This window comes from Protomyctophum bolini (assembly GCF_963924005.1).
Source record: "Protomyctophum bolini genome assembly, chromosome: 11".
In the NCBI taxonomy this organism is placed as follows: domain Eukaryota; kingdom Metazoa; phylum Chordata; class Actinopteri; order Myctophiformes; family Myctophidae; genus Protomyctophum; species Protomyctophum bolini.
The window spans coordinates 35786807-35808014 of record NC_137872.1 but is presented as its reverse complement, the minus strand read 5'-3'; the positions used below and the strand labels follow the sequence as shown (position 1 = coordinate 35808014).

At 45.0% G+C, this 21208-nt stretch overlaps 1 protein-coding gene across 5 annotated transcripts in view; it reads left to right on the top strand.

The window, feature by feature from the left end:
• Window positions 1-20620, top strand: part of rfx1a (regulatory factor X, 1a (influences HLA class II expression)) — a 28017-nt gene extending 7397 nt beyond the window's left edge. For 2 of the 5 annotated variants that reach the window (XM_080774960.1, XM_080774959.1), the window contains exons 5-19: window positions 58-155; window positions 1483-1579; window positions 2255-2566; window positions 5383-5564; window positions 7127-7246; window positions 8304-8425; window positions 9163-9281; window positions 10043-10152; window positions 10429-10580; window positions 11686-11783; window positions 11972-12121; window positions 12980-13188; window positions 14545-14698; window positions 15573-15618; window positions 17223-20620. In XM_080774960.1, coding sequence (XP_080631086.1) covers window positions 58-155; window positions 1483-1579; window positions 2255-2566; window positions 5383-5564; window positions 7127-7246; window positions 8304-8425; window positions 9163-9281; window positions 10043-10152; window positions 10429-10580; window positions 11686-11783; window positions 11972-12121; window positions 12980-13188; window positions 14545-14698; window positions 15573-15618; window positions 17223-17389 — 2136 coding nt within the window. In that variant the 3' untranslated portion in view covers window positions 17390-20620. Of the gene's footprint in view, window positions 1-57; window positions 156-1482; window positions 1580-2254; window positions 2618-5382; window positions 5565-7126; window positions 7247-8303; window positions 8426-9162; window positions 9282-10042; window positions 10153-10428; window positions 10581-11685; window positions 11784-11971; window positions 12122-12979; window positions 13189-14544; window positions 14699-15572; window positions 15619-17222 lie in introns of all 5 variants that reach the window. The other 3 variants (XM_080774958.1, XM_080774956.1, XM_080774957.1) reach the window with 2 other exon arrangements.
• The last annotated feature ends 588 nt before the right edge of the window (window positions 20621-21208 follow it).

Here is a 21208-nt window from a genome sequence, read left to right as displayed (position 1 = left end):
GTGTGTGTGTGTGTGTGTGTGTGTGTGTGTGTGTGTGTGTGTGTGTGTGTTTTCCAGGTGCAGCAGCAGTTGACACAGGTGCCCGTGCAACACGTGTACGCCAACCAAGTGCAGTACGTGGAAGGAGCAGACGGCAACTACACAGCTAGCACCATGTAAGGCTGGAGTCACACACGACTACACAGCTAGCATCATGTAAGACTGGGGTCACACACGACTACACAGCTAGCACCATGTAAGGCTGGAGTCACACACGACTACACAGCTAGCATCATGTAAGACTGGGGTCACACACGACTACACAGCTAGCACCATGTAAGACTGGGGTCACACACGACTACACAGCTAGCATCATGTATAAGACTGGGGTCACACACGACTACACCGCTAGCACCATGTAAGACTGGAGTGAGTCACACACAGCTACACAGCTAGTGGAGACAGACTGCCGTGTGCGTGGTGTTCTTGTGCATGGGCGGTTTTGTAATACTTTGTTCTTAGTCCGTCACACGACAGCGGATGGTTGATAAGCTCACGACGCATCGCAAACCTGTAGATTGACTGTTTTCGGCGAGGAACACCAATGTACGACAAAGTATTAGAGCTGCTCCGATCGATCGGCCGCATATTTAAATTGTCCCATTTTCACCCCAAATGACGGTGATCAGCAATTTACACGATCTGGAGAAACCGATGTCTAACACCAAATATCAGTCAATCCGATATACAGTATAATATAGCTTTGCATCTTTGTGACAGGCCTAAACAGTCTTCCCTTCCTCCCCACACACAGGAACAGTTTTGACATGGGGTTTGACATACAACAATTCGGGAAATATTCAAATCTTCCCCTTACGCACAAGATCGGTATATCAATATCGGTCAATCGTGAAAAAAAAATAATTGAGCACCCCCAAAGTATGAATCTTACGTAATGCTGCGTTCACACTGGCAGCTCCAAAGGTACACGATACCATTCATTTTCAATGGACGCCAGCGGCATGAAGATACAAAGTGACGCCTGGCGTTTTTCGCTGCTACAAAATCTACAAAGCTACAAGCTGAGCTGGCTTCAACTGCAGCTACAAAGCTACAGGTTACCACCAGTCATTTTCAATGGAAGCCAGCGACATGAAGACACATACTAAACTGAGGTTTCCGACACAAAATAAAGTGCCGCTGGCTTCAACTTCGCACCAGCAGCTGTTAAAGCTACAAAATTAGTTTCCACCATTTCCTTAACCCCCGAGCCATTACATTTTCATTTATATTTTTCCTCACTCGTCAGAAGCACGCTCGATTGCGTTAACGAGCGCGACGCGCAACATTTAAACAGCAACTCGGCGACAGACGTCCCGTGTTGCTTTGTAGTGTCGTATGGTTTGTTGGAGCTGCCGGTGTTGTGAACTCAACGTAAGGACCCTTTGCTTCCTAATTATCTCCCTAACCGCTCCCTCCTCCCCACCCCGTCTCTCGTTGCAGCCGCTCCGGCAGCTTCTCCTACACAGACGCGGCGCTGTACACACAGACCACGTCCGCCGCCCAGTACTACGAAGCTCCGTCCACTTCCGTCTCACAGGTACGGCTGTCACCCGTCACACGTTCTAAGTTGCACAGAAATAATTGCGATTCAATGATTCAATTGTGTGTGTGTTTTTTTTTAGCATTGGACATTGGAACATTGTGAATATAAATCAAATTTCGGTTTGGCTTTTAGGCTCCGTAATAAAGGTAGAGAAAAGCTTTCGCTACACCTAGAGCAGAGACTTAGGAACAGGTGCATAGGCAAGTGCACATCGATAATGACATAGAAAGATCACTCACGTTTGAAGTGAGGGGCGCTCTTATCATCGTACATCATCCAATCATTGTCAATGAATGGGAATTTAGTCTTTGAGTAGGACAAAAATAGCCGATTTGCTCGTCCACATATGACGTAAATTCTTCATTCATTGTCAGTGGGATTTTTTTGTTTTTTTAATTTATTTGTTTGTATAAGACGAAGATCTACACTATAGCTGAATATAGCGCCCCTCAAAAATACCCCCGCACACTGTAGATCTTCAGGCTTCGTTATAAAAAAGTGCACAAGGCAGATATGACAAATAACTGAAATATACCAAGAAAGTATATAGAAAAAGGTAAAAATCAGCATGCAGATCTGCCATTTCTCCTTTTTATTTTAACAAAAACAATTAGCGATTTAGATGTAATAATAATTCAATTGTGTGTACACCCCCCCCTGTACTCACAGGCCTCCACCCCCGGCACGCCCCTCACCGTCTCGGTCACGGCCGGCGCGTCGGGCGGGGTGTCCATGTTCGTGGCACAGCCCGCCGGCGCCTCGCCAGGGACGCTGGCGGCGGCGGGCGGCGCCACGGTGGTGACCTCGGCGGGGGTCAACGGGGCCAACGGGTCGGGGGAAGGGGCGGGCACCAACGGCGGCGGTGGCGCGACGGCCGGCAGCTATGTGATCCAGGGGGGTTACATGCTGGGCAGCGGCGGGGGCGTGGGCGCCGCTCAGAGCTACTCTCACAGCACGCCCGCCCGAGCCTCCCCGGTCACTGTGAGTATTACAGAGGGCGAGGACAGTAGCGTGCCGTCGGCAGACAAAAAGGTATGCAGAGGCGCCAAGCGCGGGAATCTATGCACCCCTTCCTTCCCTTTTTTTGTGTTATCATCACACGCACGCACGCACGCACGTACGCACGCAAGCCCAACGGCGGCGCACGCTGATGATGATGTCATTTTTTCAAGTTCTGTTCAAGTGGAAAGCACAGTTAAAAACTGGGCGGAAGGTGCTCTGTTTTTTTATATATATTTTTTACCATAAACGCAGTGGTGGAAACCTAAGTAACTAAAGAACTGTACTGTACAATTTTGAGGTTTACTTTACTTGAGTATTTCCATGTGTCTCAACACAGTATACTACATCTCAGGGACAAACACTGTATTACTAGACTACAATTTCTTGAACAGCTTTAGTTATGTTGTAGATTTATATTAGGAATACAAAACGTACATCATGAACTGATAAAGGATCATGCATTACTAATTTACTATAAGTTAAGCTACCCAGCAACACATCACGTTATTTTAGTGACGCACGCATTGATGCATTACTAACTAAAATCCAATATTATGATTGTGATATGGACCTTTCTGCATAATGAGTGCCTTTACCCTCGGTACTGTAAGTATTATTTTGATGCCAATACCTTCAATACCTTGTACCGTAATTTCCGGACTATAAGGCGCACCTGAGTATAAGCCGCACCAGCCAAATTTAGGGAAAATCCCAAATATGGTATACAAGCCGCACTGGACGCCGCAGGTGGCCCCCTAGTGGCCGTTTCGTTAGCTCAGAGCCTTAGATGGCTCTGTGTTAGCTGTAAAAATCCATAGATTAGCCGCATCGTTGTATAAGCCGCAGGGGGTACAAATCATGGGTAAAAAGTTGCGGCTTATAGTCCGGAAATTACGGTAATCTTTCTCAAGGAATATTTTGAATACAGGACTTTTACTGGTAAAAGAGTATTTCTACATTGTAGTATTGCTATTTTGCCTAAGAAAAACATCCGAGTACGGTACTTCTTCCACCACTGGCTGTATATATTTTTAATTTTTTATTGTTTTTTTATGTTACGTCACAGACAGTTCGAGCCCTTTGTCATTCACAGGGTGCAGCCTTGCAGGTAAAAATGGACTCGATAGTCATTTTTTACCTGCAACCTGTGAATCAACCCATTGTGGGCAGGAACCCCTTTTGGTGTTTTAAGCATTATGTTATACTTTAGCTATTGAAAAGTAGCAGATCTACAAGCTCATAGCGCGGCATAGAGTGCCGCGCTACGAGCTTGTACTGTAGGTCTGCTATTTTTTTGAAAATGTGCTGCAAATCTTTGAATATATGCTTTCACAGTGAAAATCTTTAACTAAAATCTTTGCTTCTGCCTCCCTGGAACAACTCAAATGGGGGTTGGCAGCCAATTAAATATACATTTTGGGGTCCTTGACATGATATTGAGCACCACTGATATAGACACATAGGTATTTCAGAAAACTGTCAGGATTAGAAGACATTTGTTCAGGACTAAATGGGTTAAAAAGGGCCTCAAACTGTCTGTGATGCTCCACAGTGTCTTCCTTCCTATGCATCAGTCCTGCCTCTGAGACACAGCAGACTATAGCCTACCTCAGGCGTGAGGTCGCGGTGGAACTGCCTTTTGCATAATATATTCTTTCTTTGCACAGGCACCGCTAAAAATGTGATGCAATGCAACAATATGTTTTAACTGTGATTTCCTCCACATCGAGAGCAAAGCCATGACCTCATCAAGTTTCACATCATTACAGTGCATGTGATATAATGGGACATCTTCCTTTACGTTTCCTTTTTTTTTGCCTGAAACGATTGCAACCTCGTATTTTTTGCATCACAGATTTCATCACACACCACATCACCAAATCACTGTTTTGGATTCCATCAATAGCACGGCTCATGAAGTCATTGCATACCAGTGTTGTATGCCACGGCACGCACATTAATGTGCATGTATGTCTTTTAATTTGTGTGTGTGTGTGTGACTGTGTGTGTGAGCGTGTGCGTCTGTTAGGCTTGGGCGATATGACTTGAAATCGACATTACTTAAACAAATAGTGAACATAGCAGGTCTACAAGCAGTTCACAGAGCACACATGTTGTGAACTTGTAGATCGGCGGTTGTTTGCCCAATCAGTTTAATACAGTTAAGTGGTTAATCTGACTAATTACTAAACAAATCTATTCGATTTGATACGTATAAGAAGAACAATATATATTTCTATATTTACGGTTAATTGCCCAGCCCTAGCACTCGCGCGTGCATGTTTGTTTGTATCTCAGACCACTGTTTCCCAAACAGTGGGTCAAACGATTATTAAAAATATAAATAATAATAATAATAAAAATAAATGTAGAACAAACAAACCTAACAAAAGATAAAACCTTTTACCCTTGATACTGTAAGTATTATTTTGATGCCAATACGTTGTAATCTTTCTCAAGGAATATATACAGTATATTTTTAAATACATAATTAAGAAGTAGTAAAAATAGCCGATCTACAAGCTTGCGACGCGCCGTGTGCTTGTAGATCTGCTATTTTGAGTATTTTCACTAGTTTGGCTCCCCCGGAGCAAATCAAATCTCCCCTTTTGGGTCTCGACCCCGAAAAGTTTAAGAAACCACTGCCTCAGACGGGGTGAGTGACCCTTACAGCAGCCGTGTGCGTGTGTGTGTGCGCGTGTGTGCGTGCGTGCGTGCGTGCGTGCGTGCGTGCGTGTTTTGCCTGTGTGTCAGGTACAGCGTTTGCTAACTGCTCCAGCCTGTGTGTGTGTCAGGTACAGTGGTTGCTGGACAACTATGAGACCGCTGAAGGCGTGAGTCTGCCGCGCTCCACCCTCTACTGCCACTACCTGCTGCACTGCCAGGAGCAGAAGCTGGAGCCGGTCAACGCCGCCTCCTTCGGCAAGCTCATCCGCTCCGTCTTCATGGGGCTCCGCACGCGGCGCCTGGGAACGCGGTAACTATGCACATGCACAAGCGCACGCGCGCGCACACACACACACACACACACACACACACGTGACGTTTGCATTGCTATACTTGTGAGGAGTGAGGACATCAGCATTTTAGCATAGTGATTTTTTTGTGTTTTGTATGCGGATATATTTCTTCAACGTAACCCTGAGTTACGTATAGCCCGAGTTTAACTGCTGCGCCGCTCTACAAGCTCGGAACATGTCGCACTTTGATCCTTTTTGAGCTTCATGCGTACATTCGTACAGCTTTGCCTGTAAAAGAAGCATGATGATATGGTATAAATCAAGCCTTGATAAAACATGTGTTTCTTGTGACATGTTTCTTGCGAGCAGGAAGCTGGTCCTCACAATGTCTGTTTCTCAAATGCTACTATAATTCTGGGGGACGTTTGGCCCTCACAAGTATAGTAATACAAGTGCACACACACACACACAGTCACACACACACACACACACACACACACACACGATAACACCACTGTCATGACCTTTCCTGCCTTTGTGAATTTCCTGTTTGGAGCCGTTGTCCTAGGTGACGACGTAAACCATAAGAGAAAGGCATGTTAGAATGTTAGATTGCTATAATAGCGTTCACAAACTTGTCTTATTCATTATTGTTATTAGTATTATTACTATCATTTAAAACGTCCTATAGTGGTGTAAGATAAGATCAGCCTTTGAAGCCGAAGGGCTTCAAAGGCTGATCTTATCTGATCTTATCTGATCTTAGGTTAAAACCTCATCGCAGTAAATCACAGTGAAACATACCAAGACAACGTGCAGACACACCGTGCGCGGAAAACAATAACGGACATTGTTCCAGCGCGGACGGTGTTCACGAATTTAGCAAAGTTTGCTATGAAAGGCTTTTTTGTAAACGTAAGCAGCTGACAGGATGTTGACACAGGTTCTTCTCACGTTCCTCCTAGCATCAATAGCATGTGTGGAAACCATCTTCACCACGACGAAATCCTCAGTGTCGATTTATCCATCTGTAACTATGAGAGCGTTGCAACTGGAACCGGACAGGACCACTTAGTTAACCCATTCTGGACGGGAACCCCTTTTGGTGTTTTAAGCATTATGTTGTACTTTAGCTATTGAAAAATAGCAGACCTACAAGCTCATAGGTGCCGCGCTACGAGCTTGTAGGTCTGCTTTTTTCTTTTAATTGCGATCTTTGCATATTATATTCTTTCAGAGCGAATGTTTTTAAGTCAAATCTTTGCTTCTGGGGGGGGGGGGGGGGGGGGGGGGGTCCCTGGAACGTTTTTTTTTTCTTCCAGATGGGGGTCGCCGGCCAAATACATATATTTCTGGGGGTCCTTGACACGAAAATGTTTGAGAACCACTGACATAGAAACACGGGGTTTTCAGAAAACTGTCAGGACTTAGAAGGCATTTGTAGAATCGTCCTCAAGGTCTAAACGGGTTAATGAACATGGCTCCAGTTGTATACGCTCTCTCAGAGTTTTACAGTTCTACGGTGTGGTCCCAGTCAGAGTATAACCCTGTAACTGTGTGGTTTCTTATTCCTCCACAGAGGGAACTCCAAGTACCACTACTATGGGCTGAGGATCAAGGCCACCTCCTCCCTTCTCCGCCTGATGGAGGATCAGCAGCACTTGGCCATGAGGCAGCAGCCCTTCTCACAAAAACAGAGGTATATACATAATGATACACGCAAGTGTATATGCGCGCGCCGCACGCCGTGCCGCGCCGCGCCGTGGTGCACTTTGCATCAATGTGTTTCCTTCGAAGGTCTTCCGCCGACCTCGCCTCAGTCTCTTTCACTTCCTTTTGCGCTCACCGCTCCAGTGTTGTTCTCAGTTTGTCAGAGCTCGTGAGAGACTGTTAAATGCATCTTTCATCATTATGCCTTATTGCGTCGTTGCAGCACTTCCCAATTCCTCCCTGTTCGTCTCTTTCTCTCACATGCATGCACGCACGCTTGCACACACACACACACACACACACACACACACACACACACACGCACGCACGCACGCACACACACACACACACACACACACACACACACACTCTCTCTCTCTCTCTGTGTATTCTACTGTCTTCTCTTCTGTAGTTTGTCCATTAGGATCTGTCAATAATCACGCGCAACTGCATTATCTGCTGTTGCCTCCTGCAATTTTCAAATGCTTCTGAAGCTCTGATCATGACCGAACAAGCGATGAAGTGGAAGTGAAGCCTCCTACCCACTTCCGTTTTGTCTTTACAGTCACACAAATGTATCCTAATATAAATAAAGATAATCTAAGCATACAGTGTATAGCTTGCTGCTTAGCAGAAATGGAAATAAAATAAAATTAACTTTATTTTTGTGAAAGGACATGCCAGCTTCCTTACTCTGATTTCAGGTGTAGTTCCAGACTATATAGCATTAGGAGTTTGTGGAATAGTTGTCTGGCTATGCGAGACTACTCTCTCTCACATGCACGCACAATGTGCTCTCTCTCTCTCTCTCTCTCTCTCTCTCTCTCTCTCTCTCTCTCTCTCTCTCTCTCTCTCTCTGTGTTCTGCTGTGTCTTCTCTTCTGTAGTTTGTCCATTAGGATCTGTCAATAATCACATAACTGCTTATTATCTGATGTTATGGTGAGAGCTTATCTTACCAGTCCTATCTCTGCACAAGCCGCTGTTACGACGCACTGTGAGAAACTAACCCCCTGCTCCTGATTGGTGTGCCGCGTGTCCCGTCAGGCTGAAGCAGGTGCAGAAGGTGGAGGGGATGACCAATGGCACGGCGTCGGGGGCGGGGCAACAGCAGCAGCAGCAGCTCAGTGACATCAGCGGCCAGGTGCAGCAGTACCAGCAGTTCCTGGGTCAGTTGTTAGCGGTCCACCACAATGGAAAACGAGCCGTTAGCTTTTATTATATGCTCAATAATCAATTAGCGATTACCAGTGGTGTAAATTAACATATGTGCATTTACGTAAGTGCAATTTTGAGGTATTTGCACTTTACTTGAGCATTTCCAATTTTCACTCATTTTACTTCTACTCCACTACATCTTAGACTTAGAGGCAAATATTGTACTTTTTCTCCACTACAATAGGCGATATACAAGCTTCTACATAATATTACGTACTTTTGGTATGTTAATTCCAACTGGTTCAATATTTGGCGGGAGGAAAGAACCGGACCGGTTCAACCCCGGTGGAAAAATGGGTTGCAAAATCGTGTGATAAAAAAGGGGGAAAAAAAGTTGAATGTTGAATTCCAAACTTTTACTTAAACAAAGTAACAAAGTAACAAAGTATTTATATATTGCAGTATTGATACTTTTACTCAAGTAAAACATGTTCATACTTTTCCATCACTGGCGATTACCTGCTGCACCGCTAATGCAGTGATAAATATATATACCCCTTGTGTGTGTGTGTGTGTGTGTGTGTGTGTGTGTGTGTGTGTGTGTGTGTGTGTGTGTGCGTGCGTCCTTGTGTGTGTGTGTCTGTGTGTGTGTCTGTGTGTGTGTGTGTGTGTGTGTGTGTGTGTGTGTGTGTGTGTGTGCGTGCGTGCGTGCGTGTGTGTGTGTGTGTGTGCGTGCGTGTGTGTCCAGATGCATCCAGAGCGCTGCCAGAGTTCCCCGACATTGACCTGCAGGGGAAGGCTCTGCCCGAGGGCATCGAGCTGGAGCACATCAAGAGCTTCCAGCTGCTCTACAGGGAACACTGTGAGGTACGTCCCGTTTCACCGCAGATCTGCAAACTCACACGACGTGTCACGGCGGGGCGCTGCCTTGTGGATGAGTGCTTATAGATCCGCTAGATCGGGTATGTTGAGGTTGAGGTTCCAAGTGAGCTGAGGTGATCACCAAAAGGTGACGCGAACGAACGCACAGGTATGGAATCTCCCGAATACTGTTAGCGAACCTTTTTTAACTACTGTCTGTAACCACTGTAAATGTGGAATTAATCAATATTGTGCAACTGCGTGGCCTATTTCTTGGCTAGGAAATTCGTTTTTTTTGTTGTTGAACTATGCAGATGAAATAGACTAGAGCATTATACATGCTTAGAGATGGCATTACCTTTAACTTTAGCATTGTGTAAGTAGAGGGTACTTTACTGTCTGTATAGTGGAAACTAAGTGGGGTCAAGTCGAGTGGAGAGACGGTTCTAAGAAATGGAAAAGCACCATCATTCTGAGAAAAGACCAGTGTTGGTTTGAAACATCGCTAAGAAAATGAGCTTCAGTTCCGCCTTCTCGATCACACCATCAGACCAAATTATTGCTGTGGCGTTACCGATGATGGGAGTTCGCAGTGCAGTTTGCCTGGGGGGAACCATTTTGATCGAGATGGGATTTTCTTTTCCCCCCTGTGGGAGTGCAGGCATGGGACAGGAGTGAAAAAAAGTCAGTGTAGTCAGCATGTCCGTCGTCCACCGTACAGCCCGGCATCCGTTGCTCATGTGGTGTGGTTGATTGTCGTCCTCCAGGCTATACTGGACGTGATCGTCAACCTCCAGTTCACCCTGGTGGAGACGCTGTGGAAGACCTTCTGGAGGTTTAGCCAGAGTCACGTTGGAGACAGCGCCACGCTGGCTGTGTGAGTACGCACGCATGCACGCACGCGCGCAAGCACACATGTACGCACGCACATTTTCACTCCATCATTTCATTATGCTAATTTATGTACACTGGGTAATTACAACCCTTTAGATGGTTTTAGCTTTACACCGTAGGGGCGTAGACAGACTCTTAACACGTATAAAACAGCCTTTATACACTGTACACGTGCACTTTAAACACACGGAACACGGAACCAAGTTGGTTGCAAGTTTATTTATTATTTACGAGTCTCTTTATTTATTTATTTTCCCAGTCATGATGAGTCCGAGAAGCGGCTGCCCAAGTCGTGCCTGGTGCTGCTGTGCAAGTACGACCCTGTGCTGCGCTGGAGCAGAGACTGTGACAACAGCCTGTACCAGGCCCTGGTGGAGATCCTCATCCCCGACGTCCTCAGACCCATCCCCAGTATGTACAGTAATAACCTGCACTGACAGAACTAACCTGACTCTGCCAGATGGGGGCGGTATTGAGTAAGCATGTTCCCCAAATAAGCTGTGAAACAAATGTGTGTAGCAAGCTTCTTGGATCTGGCAGCGTCAGGTGATGACAGAACAAGTACTCGCACGTTTTGCTCAAGTAAAATCATACTCTCACTCTGTCACAAGTAGGTTAGAAGTATAACCCATTCTGACCTGAGATCAGATTCTAAAAATGTCTTCTACATCCTGGCAGTTTTCTGAAAAAGCTATGTTTCTGTGTCAGTCGTTCTTCGGTTTTTCAAAAATAGCAGACCTACAAGCTCGTAGCGTGCCACTCGGTGGCGCGCTATGAGCTTGTAGATCTGCTATTTCTCAATAGCTAAAGCATAACGTAATGCTAACACCAAAAGGGGTTCCCGCCCCAAAATGGGATAAAGCACAAATTTTGCAGAATGTCCCGTTTCACAAGTTCCAAAATAAATAGGATTTATTTTTTTGAATTGACAAAATCGATTAGTCTGATGTACGTACCCCGGATTTGAACCCGTTTCAATCCTGCCTGCTCATTCAGGGAATTCACCCTTTGTCAAGTCCCGCCCGTGGTTGTGGCCCTCTTCGCACCCATTGGTTGCAGTTTTGTGGTTGGACAAAAATCCCCTCTCTCCATTCACTACCATTGAAATAACATGTTTTTTCAGTTGCTTCATATTGATATTCTGTGCAGTCAGTGAAAAGGAACATCACAGGTGCAGCACGGTGACTCTGCATATCATTTTTAGTTTTTAGCTTTTTTTCCAAAAATGATGTTTTAGCAAATTCAACATAAACAAGGCAGAAAGAGCCTGCTGGTTAGTCAGTCAGGGACCAATCAGAAGGCTGACTGATTGATTGAATAAATTAAATATTGACCACCGGGTCAAAATTTGCGTCAGATGAGGTGAGGATGCCGGTGAGACATGGCCTATGATACGATGAAAATGTCTATAGAGAGGTATATAGAGACACGTTAAGCCCTTATTTTATACCGCATCGTACAACAGCGGTGCACAAAAAGACCGGACATGACAGACATGTTGTCTCTTTGCTACCAGGTGCCTTAACGCAAGCCATCCGAAACTTTGCCAAAAGCTTGGAGAGCTGGCTGACCAACGCCATGATGAACATCCCAGAGGAAATGGTCCGCATCAAGGTACACTATCTGTGTGTGTGTGTGTGTGTGTGTGTGTGTGTGTGTGTGTGTGTGTGTGTGTGAGTGTGTGCGTGTGCGTGCGCGTCAGGATGTGAAATCGTTTTTGTTAAAAATGTGTGTGAACCCTGGTGCGTGTGTGTGTGTGTGTGTGTGTGTGTGTGCGTGCGTGCGTGCGCGCGCTCCGATAGGTGACGTCGGCCAGTGCGTTTGCCCAGACACTGCGTCGTTACACCAGTCTGAACCACCTGGCCCAGGCGGCCCGAGCCGTCCTGCAGAACACGGCCCAGATCAACCAGATGCTCTCCGACCTCAACCGGGTCGACTTCGCCAACGTACAGGTCTGCCTGATCCCTGCGTGTGTCGTGTCACCTAATGTAGCATCTGTTGTACATGTTGATGCATGTGACGCGGGAACTGAACATGCTTGATGGTTTTACCAGCAGCAGCAGCACCACCACCGTATTTAACACTTTTAGCTAGGTTACACACATTCACACCTGGCAGTCATTCACTGCTTAACTACTTTCATGTGATGAATATCGACAACGTCCGATGTACAAGCTCACTGACAACACGTGACATTACCATGTGAGAGCTATACTGTAAAAAACTGGTCAAACAACAAATCACCTCAACTCCTACGATTCCGAGAGCTTGTCAGGGTAAATAGTTGATTTAGTTAACTAAAATGTATTTTGGTGGGCCATATGGCGTCATAATGCCTGATTTTACACTCGGTTGCATTCTGTTTTCACCAAATTTTAGTCTAGTAGATTTTCTTGGTTTGACGAAATCGTCAACATATTTAGTCTCGGTTTTAGTCATCATAGCTTTGTTTTTATTTTGCTTTCGTCAGTGGGAAAAATGTAATCGACAAAACTGTTTCGTCATAGTTTAGCCCAATCTGGGCGGGAACCCCTTTTGGTGTTAGCATTATGTTATGCTTTAGCTATTGAAAAATAGCAGCTCTACAAGCTCATAGAGCTACGAGCTTATAGGTCTGCTATTTTTGAAAAATCGAAGAACGAAACATAGCTTTTTCAGAAAACTGTCAGGATGTAGAAAACATTTTTAGAATCTGATCTCAGGGCAGAATGGGTTAGTCGACAAAATCAACACTGCTCCTGACACACACGCACGTACCCTCCTCACCCCCCGTCCCCACCCGTCCCCACCCGTCCCCCCGTCCCATACAGGAGCAGGCGTCGTGGGTGTGCCGCTGTGAGGACCGCGTGGTGCAGCGTCTGGAGCAGGACTTCAAGCTGACGCTGCAGCAGCAGAACTCCCTGGAGCAGTGGGCCGCCTGGCTGGACGGCGTGGTCTCCCAGGTGCTCAAGCCCTACCAGCAGAGCCCCGCCTTCCCCAAGGCCGCCAAGCTCTTCCTGCTCAAGTGGTCCTTCTACAGGTGAGTGAGTGAGAGCCGAGAAAAACGCATCCGTGGACATGATGATGATGTTGAGAAAAAAGTACGCTTAAATCTTCAGGGTCCGTGTTTTTTTTGTTTTTTTAAGATATTTTTTTGCGCCTTGCGCCTTTTATTGGTTTTTTGAAGGGACAGACAGTAGGCTGACAGGAAACGGGAGAGAGATGGGGGAAGACATGCAGTAAAGGCCGTGTCGGGCTCGGGAGTCGAACCCGCGGCACACTGCGACTGGATTACCAGTCGGGTGCCCAGACGGTTACGCCACCGCCTGGGCCAGGGTCCGTGTTTAACCCCACTGAAACCGGGAAATTTTAGATTTTATCCCTATTTTAATACTTTGGCTAATAGGAAAAAAAACTGGAGTCCTCTGGAGTCTTCACTTAAGTAATTGTATTTAAGCAGAAACGTTTCGGTCAGTCAAACCTTAACCGGGCATCATTGGGCTTTTTTTTCTTTTTTCTTTTACCTGTGATGATATTGAATTTTGTGGTTATTCTTCATGTCATGTCTATGAATTGATTGCATAGGGCCTAAATGGAAACAAGACCGCTAGGACTTTCTTTTGGTGCTATCCCTTTTGGACTGAGTGTTTGACTGTGCTCTGTTTCTGTTTTTACATTTCTGTCTAATGAACTATTCAATCAATCAGATGAAGGTCTGACCGTTGCTTAAATAACATTCTGTAAGTGAACTTGCGGGACTCACTCCAGTTTTTTCCTCCTCTTCCAGTTCATTTCTCCGACACACCTGTCCTTAGGTGTGCATAAGATATTTTCCTTTCATACTTTGGCTAATCAAAAGTAGCAGCGCGTAACTTCTTGAGCTTGTAGATTTGCTGTTTTGAAAAAACGTGTAAAATTGTGCAAATCTTTGAATATCTATATATTTGTTTTCTAAAAGTAGGACAAGGGAATGGGATTTCTACTCGAGTCGTGACCCATAAAAAGTGGTCTGTGACCCACACATTGGTGATCTAACACAAATCGCGTAGCCTTTGCAAGGCAGATTATGTCTGGCACCTCTCAATTGTGAGAGGACTTCATGGCCGAAATGGTGACGGCCAACCAGATTCGTCTGGAACCACGCTATATAACCAACCAGGGCCCAGTATGCAAATATGGGGCGGGACATTGCGAAAGAAAATCTGAACACTGAGAGGGACGAGACTAATATCCACACAGTGATATTAGTATCGCTATACGCAAGGCTAGATCTAAATAATAATATTAACATTTGTGGTTAAATTTGAACACACACATGCACGCACGCATGCACCCACCCACACACAGGACACGGTGGTTTCATCCAGCCTCTGCCCTCCCTCTGGCCTCCTTGCAGCTCCATGGTGATTAGGGACCTGACCCTACGCAGTGCTGCCAGCTTTGGTTCCTTCCACCTGATCCGCCTGCTGTATGACGAGTACATGTACTACCTGATAGAACACAGGGTGGCTCAGGCAAAGGGGGAGACCCCTATCGCCGTCATGGGAGAGGTACACACACACACACACACACACACATGCACACGTCACGTCACGAATACAAACACCAGAATTATTACATATGATCTGTACCTGGGGCGGCTGTGGCTCAGGAGGTAGAGCAGGTCGTCCAATGACCCATGGGTCGGCGGTTCGAATCCCAGCTCCTCCTGTCTACATGTCGAAGTGTCCTTGGGCAAGACACTGAACCCTACATTGCCTCCAATGAGTTGGTCAGTGTGAGCTCGCCACCATTGGTGTGTGAATGTGGGAAGTGAGGACGCTGGCGTCGACTGTTCGGCGTGTTCGCCGCTTCACCTCCCAATGAATGAATCATTGTAAGCGCTTTGAGTAGGCACGTAGTGCATAGAAAAGCGCTATATTAAAAATGCAATTCATTATTATTATTATTACCTGACCATATTGCGTTGTGCGATACTACTTGTGCCTAGTCTCGCGTAGCCAGACAATTCTATTGTCAGACTATTCCACAATCTCTGAATGCTATATATTATATAATATATTATACAGTCTGGAACTACATGTCCTGTAAGCCGAGAACGGAAGCTTCTATTACTTTATATCAGGACCAATTTGTGTGACTGTAAAGATGAAAATGAAGGATGCGTCACATCCGCTTTATCCTTTTCCGAGCTTCCGTTGCAACAGAACTGTATGACAGAAGCATTTGGAAATTGTGGGAGGCACAAGGCTCGCGATAGTAAATTAAGCCCTACATTGTTGTGTGATGATGAATAGTTTGTAGATCTGACAATGTTGTATATTTTTTAGATGTTGATTTTGGTTTGCAAATTTTGCCTATAACGAAATTTCCATAGGAATGCCAATTTGAAATTGGCTAAACATATTTTCCACTCTTGTCTAGTTTGCCAGTTTAGGCCGGAGCTTAAACCCACTTGATCCCGACAAAGGTAACTTGACATTTTAATTGTTTGTTACTGTGGCATGGTTATTAGATACTATATTCTTTATTTTTTTCCTTTTTTTTTACATTCTGTTTATTACATTTTAAATGTTTTCTTTTTGACAAATTCAGAAATAAATTGAGAGAGACAGAGTAACAAAAACAAAACAACAACACACAAAGCAAGAAGAAAACAACACAAATCAAGACAACCAAAGAAACAAGGAAATATTAAAGGGGAAAAAAATACTCCAATACAATCAGTATACAAATCAGCTCATGGTCTCAAACATCATCCAGGCAAGACAGGCAGGCTAGTCAGGTGACAGCTAAGCAGGTTCAGCCGTGGGCACGAGTATAAGGCGATCAACATGCAACAGAAAAGGCTGCCATACTTAACTTTGCCAACTTTGTAGACTTTTGTATTGTAGACTATTGTTCTTAATGAACTATTAATCTGCTTAATCAATGACCTCTTCCATACAGGAAAGGATTCCAAATAAGCCAGCTGGCTTCTTCCTTTTCCTTGCATTGTATTTTTGTTCTAGGGGTCTATTTTTTATACTATGTGCTAAATAAATAAACCTAAACCTAACTGAATTTGGAGATTGAGCCAATACACATACCACTTTTAAAAAGTATTGTAGTCTACAATACTCATACAATACAATACAATACAATACTCATACTCATACTCTGGACATACTAACAACAACTAGTACTTACTACTTTCCCCTTTTCAGAGGGACAAGATGATACTATATTCTGTAGTGTATGTCGTCACTATCAGGCAGAAACCTTATGGGTGCGTTCGGAAAAATGCACCGGGAATGTGCTCAGCTGGGTGGTCACGTCACAGAGTGCGGCTTGTTACGAACGACCAGTTATTATAATAACTAGTCGATTTAGCCAGTTCAAACATGGGCCAAGGTAAACGATGAACACGTGTATGGTGATTTACTAAATGCTCGCCTTGCTAGCTTAGCTATTGCCCCCAGGGAGCGCTCCAGATACCGCAGTGAAGCACTCACACTGACCATCAACCCCCAACTTCTGAGTAGGGTCAAGCCCATCACACACCGGGTGCGCAGCGACGCGACACAGGCGTTGCCGCGCGGCGAATACGCCTGGAAAATAGAACAGTGGCGTATCGGAGCGTCAGGCGAGGCGTGAACGCGCGTCGGAACGCCGCCGGTGTGCGATAGGTTCATTGAAAATAACGGAGACGGCTGTTTTTTGACGCGCGGCGTTCACACCCACTGCACTGAATAAACAAACGAGAAGAGGGCACACCAGTACAAAAATACAAAAATAATGCATGTGCTTGCTCAACACACAAGGATCAGTTTTTGAGTGGTGCAACCACTCCTACAACCAGCAATGTCCATGTACCTGTGTACCTGTGTGTGTGTTTGAGCACGAGTATGTTACTTATTTATACCAGTAGAGGTCGCCAGAAACAGAGAGAGGGGTAGTGCTGTGTCTCTAATGAGAGAGAGAGAGAGAGAGAGAGAGAGGGGGGGGGGGGGGAATTGCACCACTCAGTTCACACGTGTGTGATTTTTTTTTCATTTGACTGCCCCTGATCTCTCTCTCTTGTCTGGCTTCCAGAAGAGGAAGACGAGGAAGAGGACGAGAGCGATGACGAGGGCCAAGAGTTGTCCCTCCCCTCGGACGGGGGGGCGGGGCTGGGGGAGGAGTCCCTGGAGCCGCCCGCCAAGCTGGCCAGAACCGACCAGAGAGTGCTGTTCGCCACCAGCCCGGTCCAAGAGGACTAGTATAAACTAGAACACTATGCTAGACACGCATTCACGATGTGGTTATAAATATATAGATAAATAGATATATATAAATATATATATTATACATATATACACTTATGTACAAAATACACTAATTTATACACTTGATACTACATGTAGATCTTTGCATATTGTCTGTGAGTGTGCGTATGTGCCCACGCGTGCACACACAAGCGCTGCGGTCCACAGAGTAAAACGACCACACACACACACACACACACACAAACCCTGTCAGCAGCACCACTTCAGCCTGGACAGCCGCATGTCCACCGCACTGCTATAAGCACAGATCTGACCTGGGCTGGCACAAACGGACCAGGCACTAGAATACTCACGTGTGTGTGTGTGTGTGTGTGTGTGTGTGTGTGTGTGTGCGTGTGCGTGTGCGTGTGCATGTGCGTGACCCTAACCCAAAAAAATGAATGATTGTGGTCGTGTGTCTTGTCTTTAAATGTCTCGCTGCGTCTCACTGCGGTCGCTCCCCCTGAAACTGTCACTGCCTTGTCGAAGTGGTCCTAAAAATAGGTGAAAGAGAAGACTTTAAATGTTAAAGGCTTAACAGTGCGTCTGTCTGACCCATATCACGCTTCATTTGTCAATCAGAGTCTGTGCGGGGACGTCTTGCAGAGAAAGGTGTGAGGGTGACTGACTGGCGTCAGGTTGGTGGGATGAAGTGGTCTGTGTGTGTGTGTGTGCGTGGTTGGTACATCATGGCCCCCATAGCCTGATTTTTATACTTTTTATATTTGCGCGCCAGTGTGGCATGTCAGAAATAGCGGATCTACACAACCCCCACCGCATTGCGATCATGTGACCACTCTGGGAGCTCGTAGATCAAGCTATATTCATGCACGGCACTGGCACACAGCTATATGAATCATGCTGTGTGTCGTCCCTGCGCTCGCGTGTGCACCGAGGTCTCACCGCTGTGCTGTTATATCTAGGGTCCAAATGAACATGGTCTTTCATGATACTGTGTGTGTGTGTGTGTGTGTGTGTGTGTGTGTGGTGTGGTGTGTGTGTGTGTGTGTGTGTGTGTGTGTGTGTGTGTGTGTGTGTGTGTGTGTGTGTGTGTGTGTGTGTGTGTCTGGGTTATGTGGTTCATCACCACAAAACCAGTGCCAAGTGTTGACTGTTTTTTTGTTTTGTTTTGTTTTCAATCATGAATTTTGGGAGAAGTGTGTAGATTTCCGTTTGATTTTATTTGCCTGTAAAGAATAGCTGTCGTCTTGGGGTACCTGACACAGCTACTATACTACACACCCCCTAGTGGCTGTGGAGTAAATGTTCCCAAAATAATACAAAAAATATATATATCCTTGATAATAGAGAGAGAGAGAGAGAGAGATGGCTCATATTCTTTGTGTTTTTAAAGTGCTTTGTTCCTTTCTATTTGATTGGTTTTCTATGTGGCCTCATAATTTTACTTTTTTTTTTACATGCATACTTAATCTATTATAAAATATGTATTTCCCATTTATCACGCCAAATTTGGCAGCTTTATAAGTCCTTCTTGTTATTTCATTTCACGTGCTCCGAGGAGGGGGACTGTGCCGTGCCTGCCTGACTGAGATATATAGATTAGTTGTAAACATTAAATATTTCCCATGTGTCACTAAAGTGAATCTTTTTGTGCAGTGTATGGTGATGTGTCGTCACACAGTGTAAGCATTCTGTCTGTGTGCGTTTGTATTGACCTGTGGACTACGGTTTTTATTAGCCCCTTACCCCTGCAGTGAACGGTCACCACATATCGAGCTTAACCCAATCCAAGCCAAGGAACGACAGGTTATGTTTTAAGCACTATAACCCCCTGTGTCAGGACGTAGTTTTGCGTCTTAAAAAAATAACAATAGAAACGCTGGCACCTGGTCTGCGATTCTATTGTAATGTACTGGCATGGATTGTGTTTTAAGGGTCCGGCTTCTTTGCACAGATTGTCTATACTCCAACACAGACATCTGAAATATAGGGGTGCAACGTTTAATCGAATAAATCGATATAATTGATACAAAAGGAATCCACAATTGATTTAAATGTCACCCTTTTTCTCTATAGCGGATAGGGAAAATCTACAAGCTCACATTGCGGCGTGAGACGACATGTTGTGAGCTTTTAGATCTGCTTTTTTCAAAAAAGAAGAAATAATCGACAGTTGCAGCCCTACTGAAATGTTCCGTCTTGTCTGTCTGCCCAGAGATGTTTCATTTCCTGGAATAGTCGGGTGTAGGTTAGGCTGCATGGTTGGAAGTCCCCTGAGTTCAGGTGCCATTTTTTGTGCGGTTCAAAGGGCTTGGTGGGTAGACAAATCTGAGGACTCTCTGCACAGTCCTCCGCGCCTCTCTGCCTGTTTCCATCTGCCCTCATCCTTCCTGCCATCAATCTTCGTTTTGCTTCTACCATTCAAAAGACATTGTCCATCACCATGGGTTGCTGTAAGGTATACAATATCAATATTGCATCTATGTTTTTTTTTTTTTTTAACCACTTGCACAGCTATTTTATGCTTTGGTGTACGGTGGTATCGCACAAAGAATAGCTGATCTACAAGCACACCGTGCATTGCGCTGCGGCGTGTCATGAACTTGTAGATATGCAGTTTATTTTTTATTTTTTTTGCTGCTTTTGAAAATGTTGCCTAATGCCAGAATAGGGATGCCAGGTGTTAAAGTGGTCTGTGTCTTGGAATCTTTTATTTATTTATCAGCTGCAATGCATGTGTCCTGAACATGCATTGTTTGCTTTCGAACCAGCATGTTACCCTCATAGAACCTACTTTATGCTTTCGTATAGGACAGTGTCACTCGCCGGAACGAAATGATTATCAAGTGGAAGACGTCAGCGTTTTTGGCGAGCGACTATTGTATCGTGAAGTATAAATTAGCTTCAAGGGAATCCTGCTGCTGCCACAGCAGCGATAACATATCACTATTCACTCCTGTCTTTTAACAATCTACACAGCATATAGAATGGCCATTCTTCATCCAATACGAGGGGGAAAAAATGAAATGTTTTGTCAATTTTATAGTGCTTGGTTTATGTATAAAAGCAAACAATAAATAGGGAAAAGAAATGTTCTGTGGCAGTGTTTTATGAATTTGGTCAGCAACAAGTATGACTGTGCCTTTGGAGGTGGTAGAATGCAATTCAGATGTTTTTAATTTTAAAGATGGAAGAAAAAAAAGATTAAAATCATTTTTAAAATTGTCTCCCCGGGTGTCTCGGGTTTCTTCCTCTAGAGGTGTTCCTGTTCCAGCAAAAGCAATAAGCATCCATATCTTGTTATATGAACAAAATGTGTAAACCACCGTTGCATCATTTTAAACAGAACATTTATTCTCAGGTCAGGATACCAATTTGATCCAATCAGGATAGGGTCACAGCCTAGGGACCCCTGTATACTGAACACTACAGTCAGTGTATGGTGTTACTTATTGTGTGTGTGTGTGTGTGTGTGTGTGTGTGTGTGTGCGCGCGCGCGCGTGCGTGTGTAAAATATAATTCACCACTGACTTTAATGAACTATAACGATTAGATATAGCCTACATTAGGCCTATTACTTTGCATACTGTTATATCAATGGCTCGTTAGAAGGACTCCATGCAACGCAAGGGTGCCGGAATTTCTTATCATGTGTTGGCCGGCAGGCCGCCTACATAAACATAAATCATGAGACATTCCGGAAAGGGGGCGGGGCCGCGGGGCGGGCACATGTTGAGCAACACGCACGTACGCATACGGTATTATATTTATACTCCATTGCGCAGGCGCGGAAAACAGAACAGATCTGCAAGC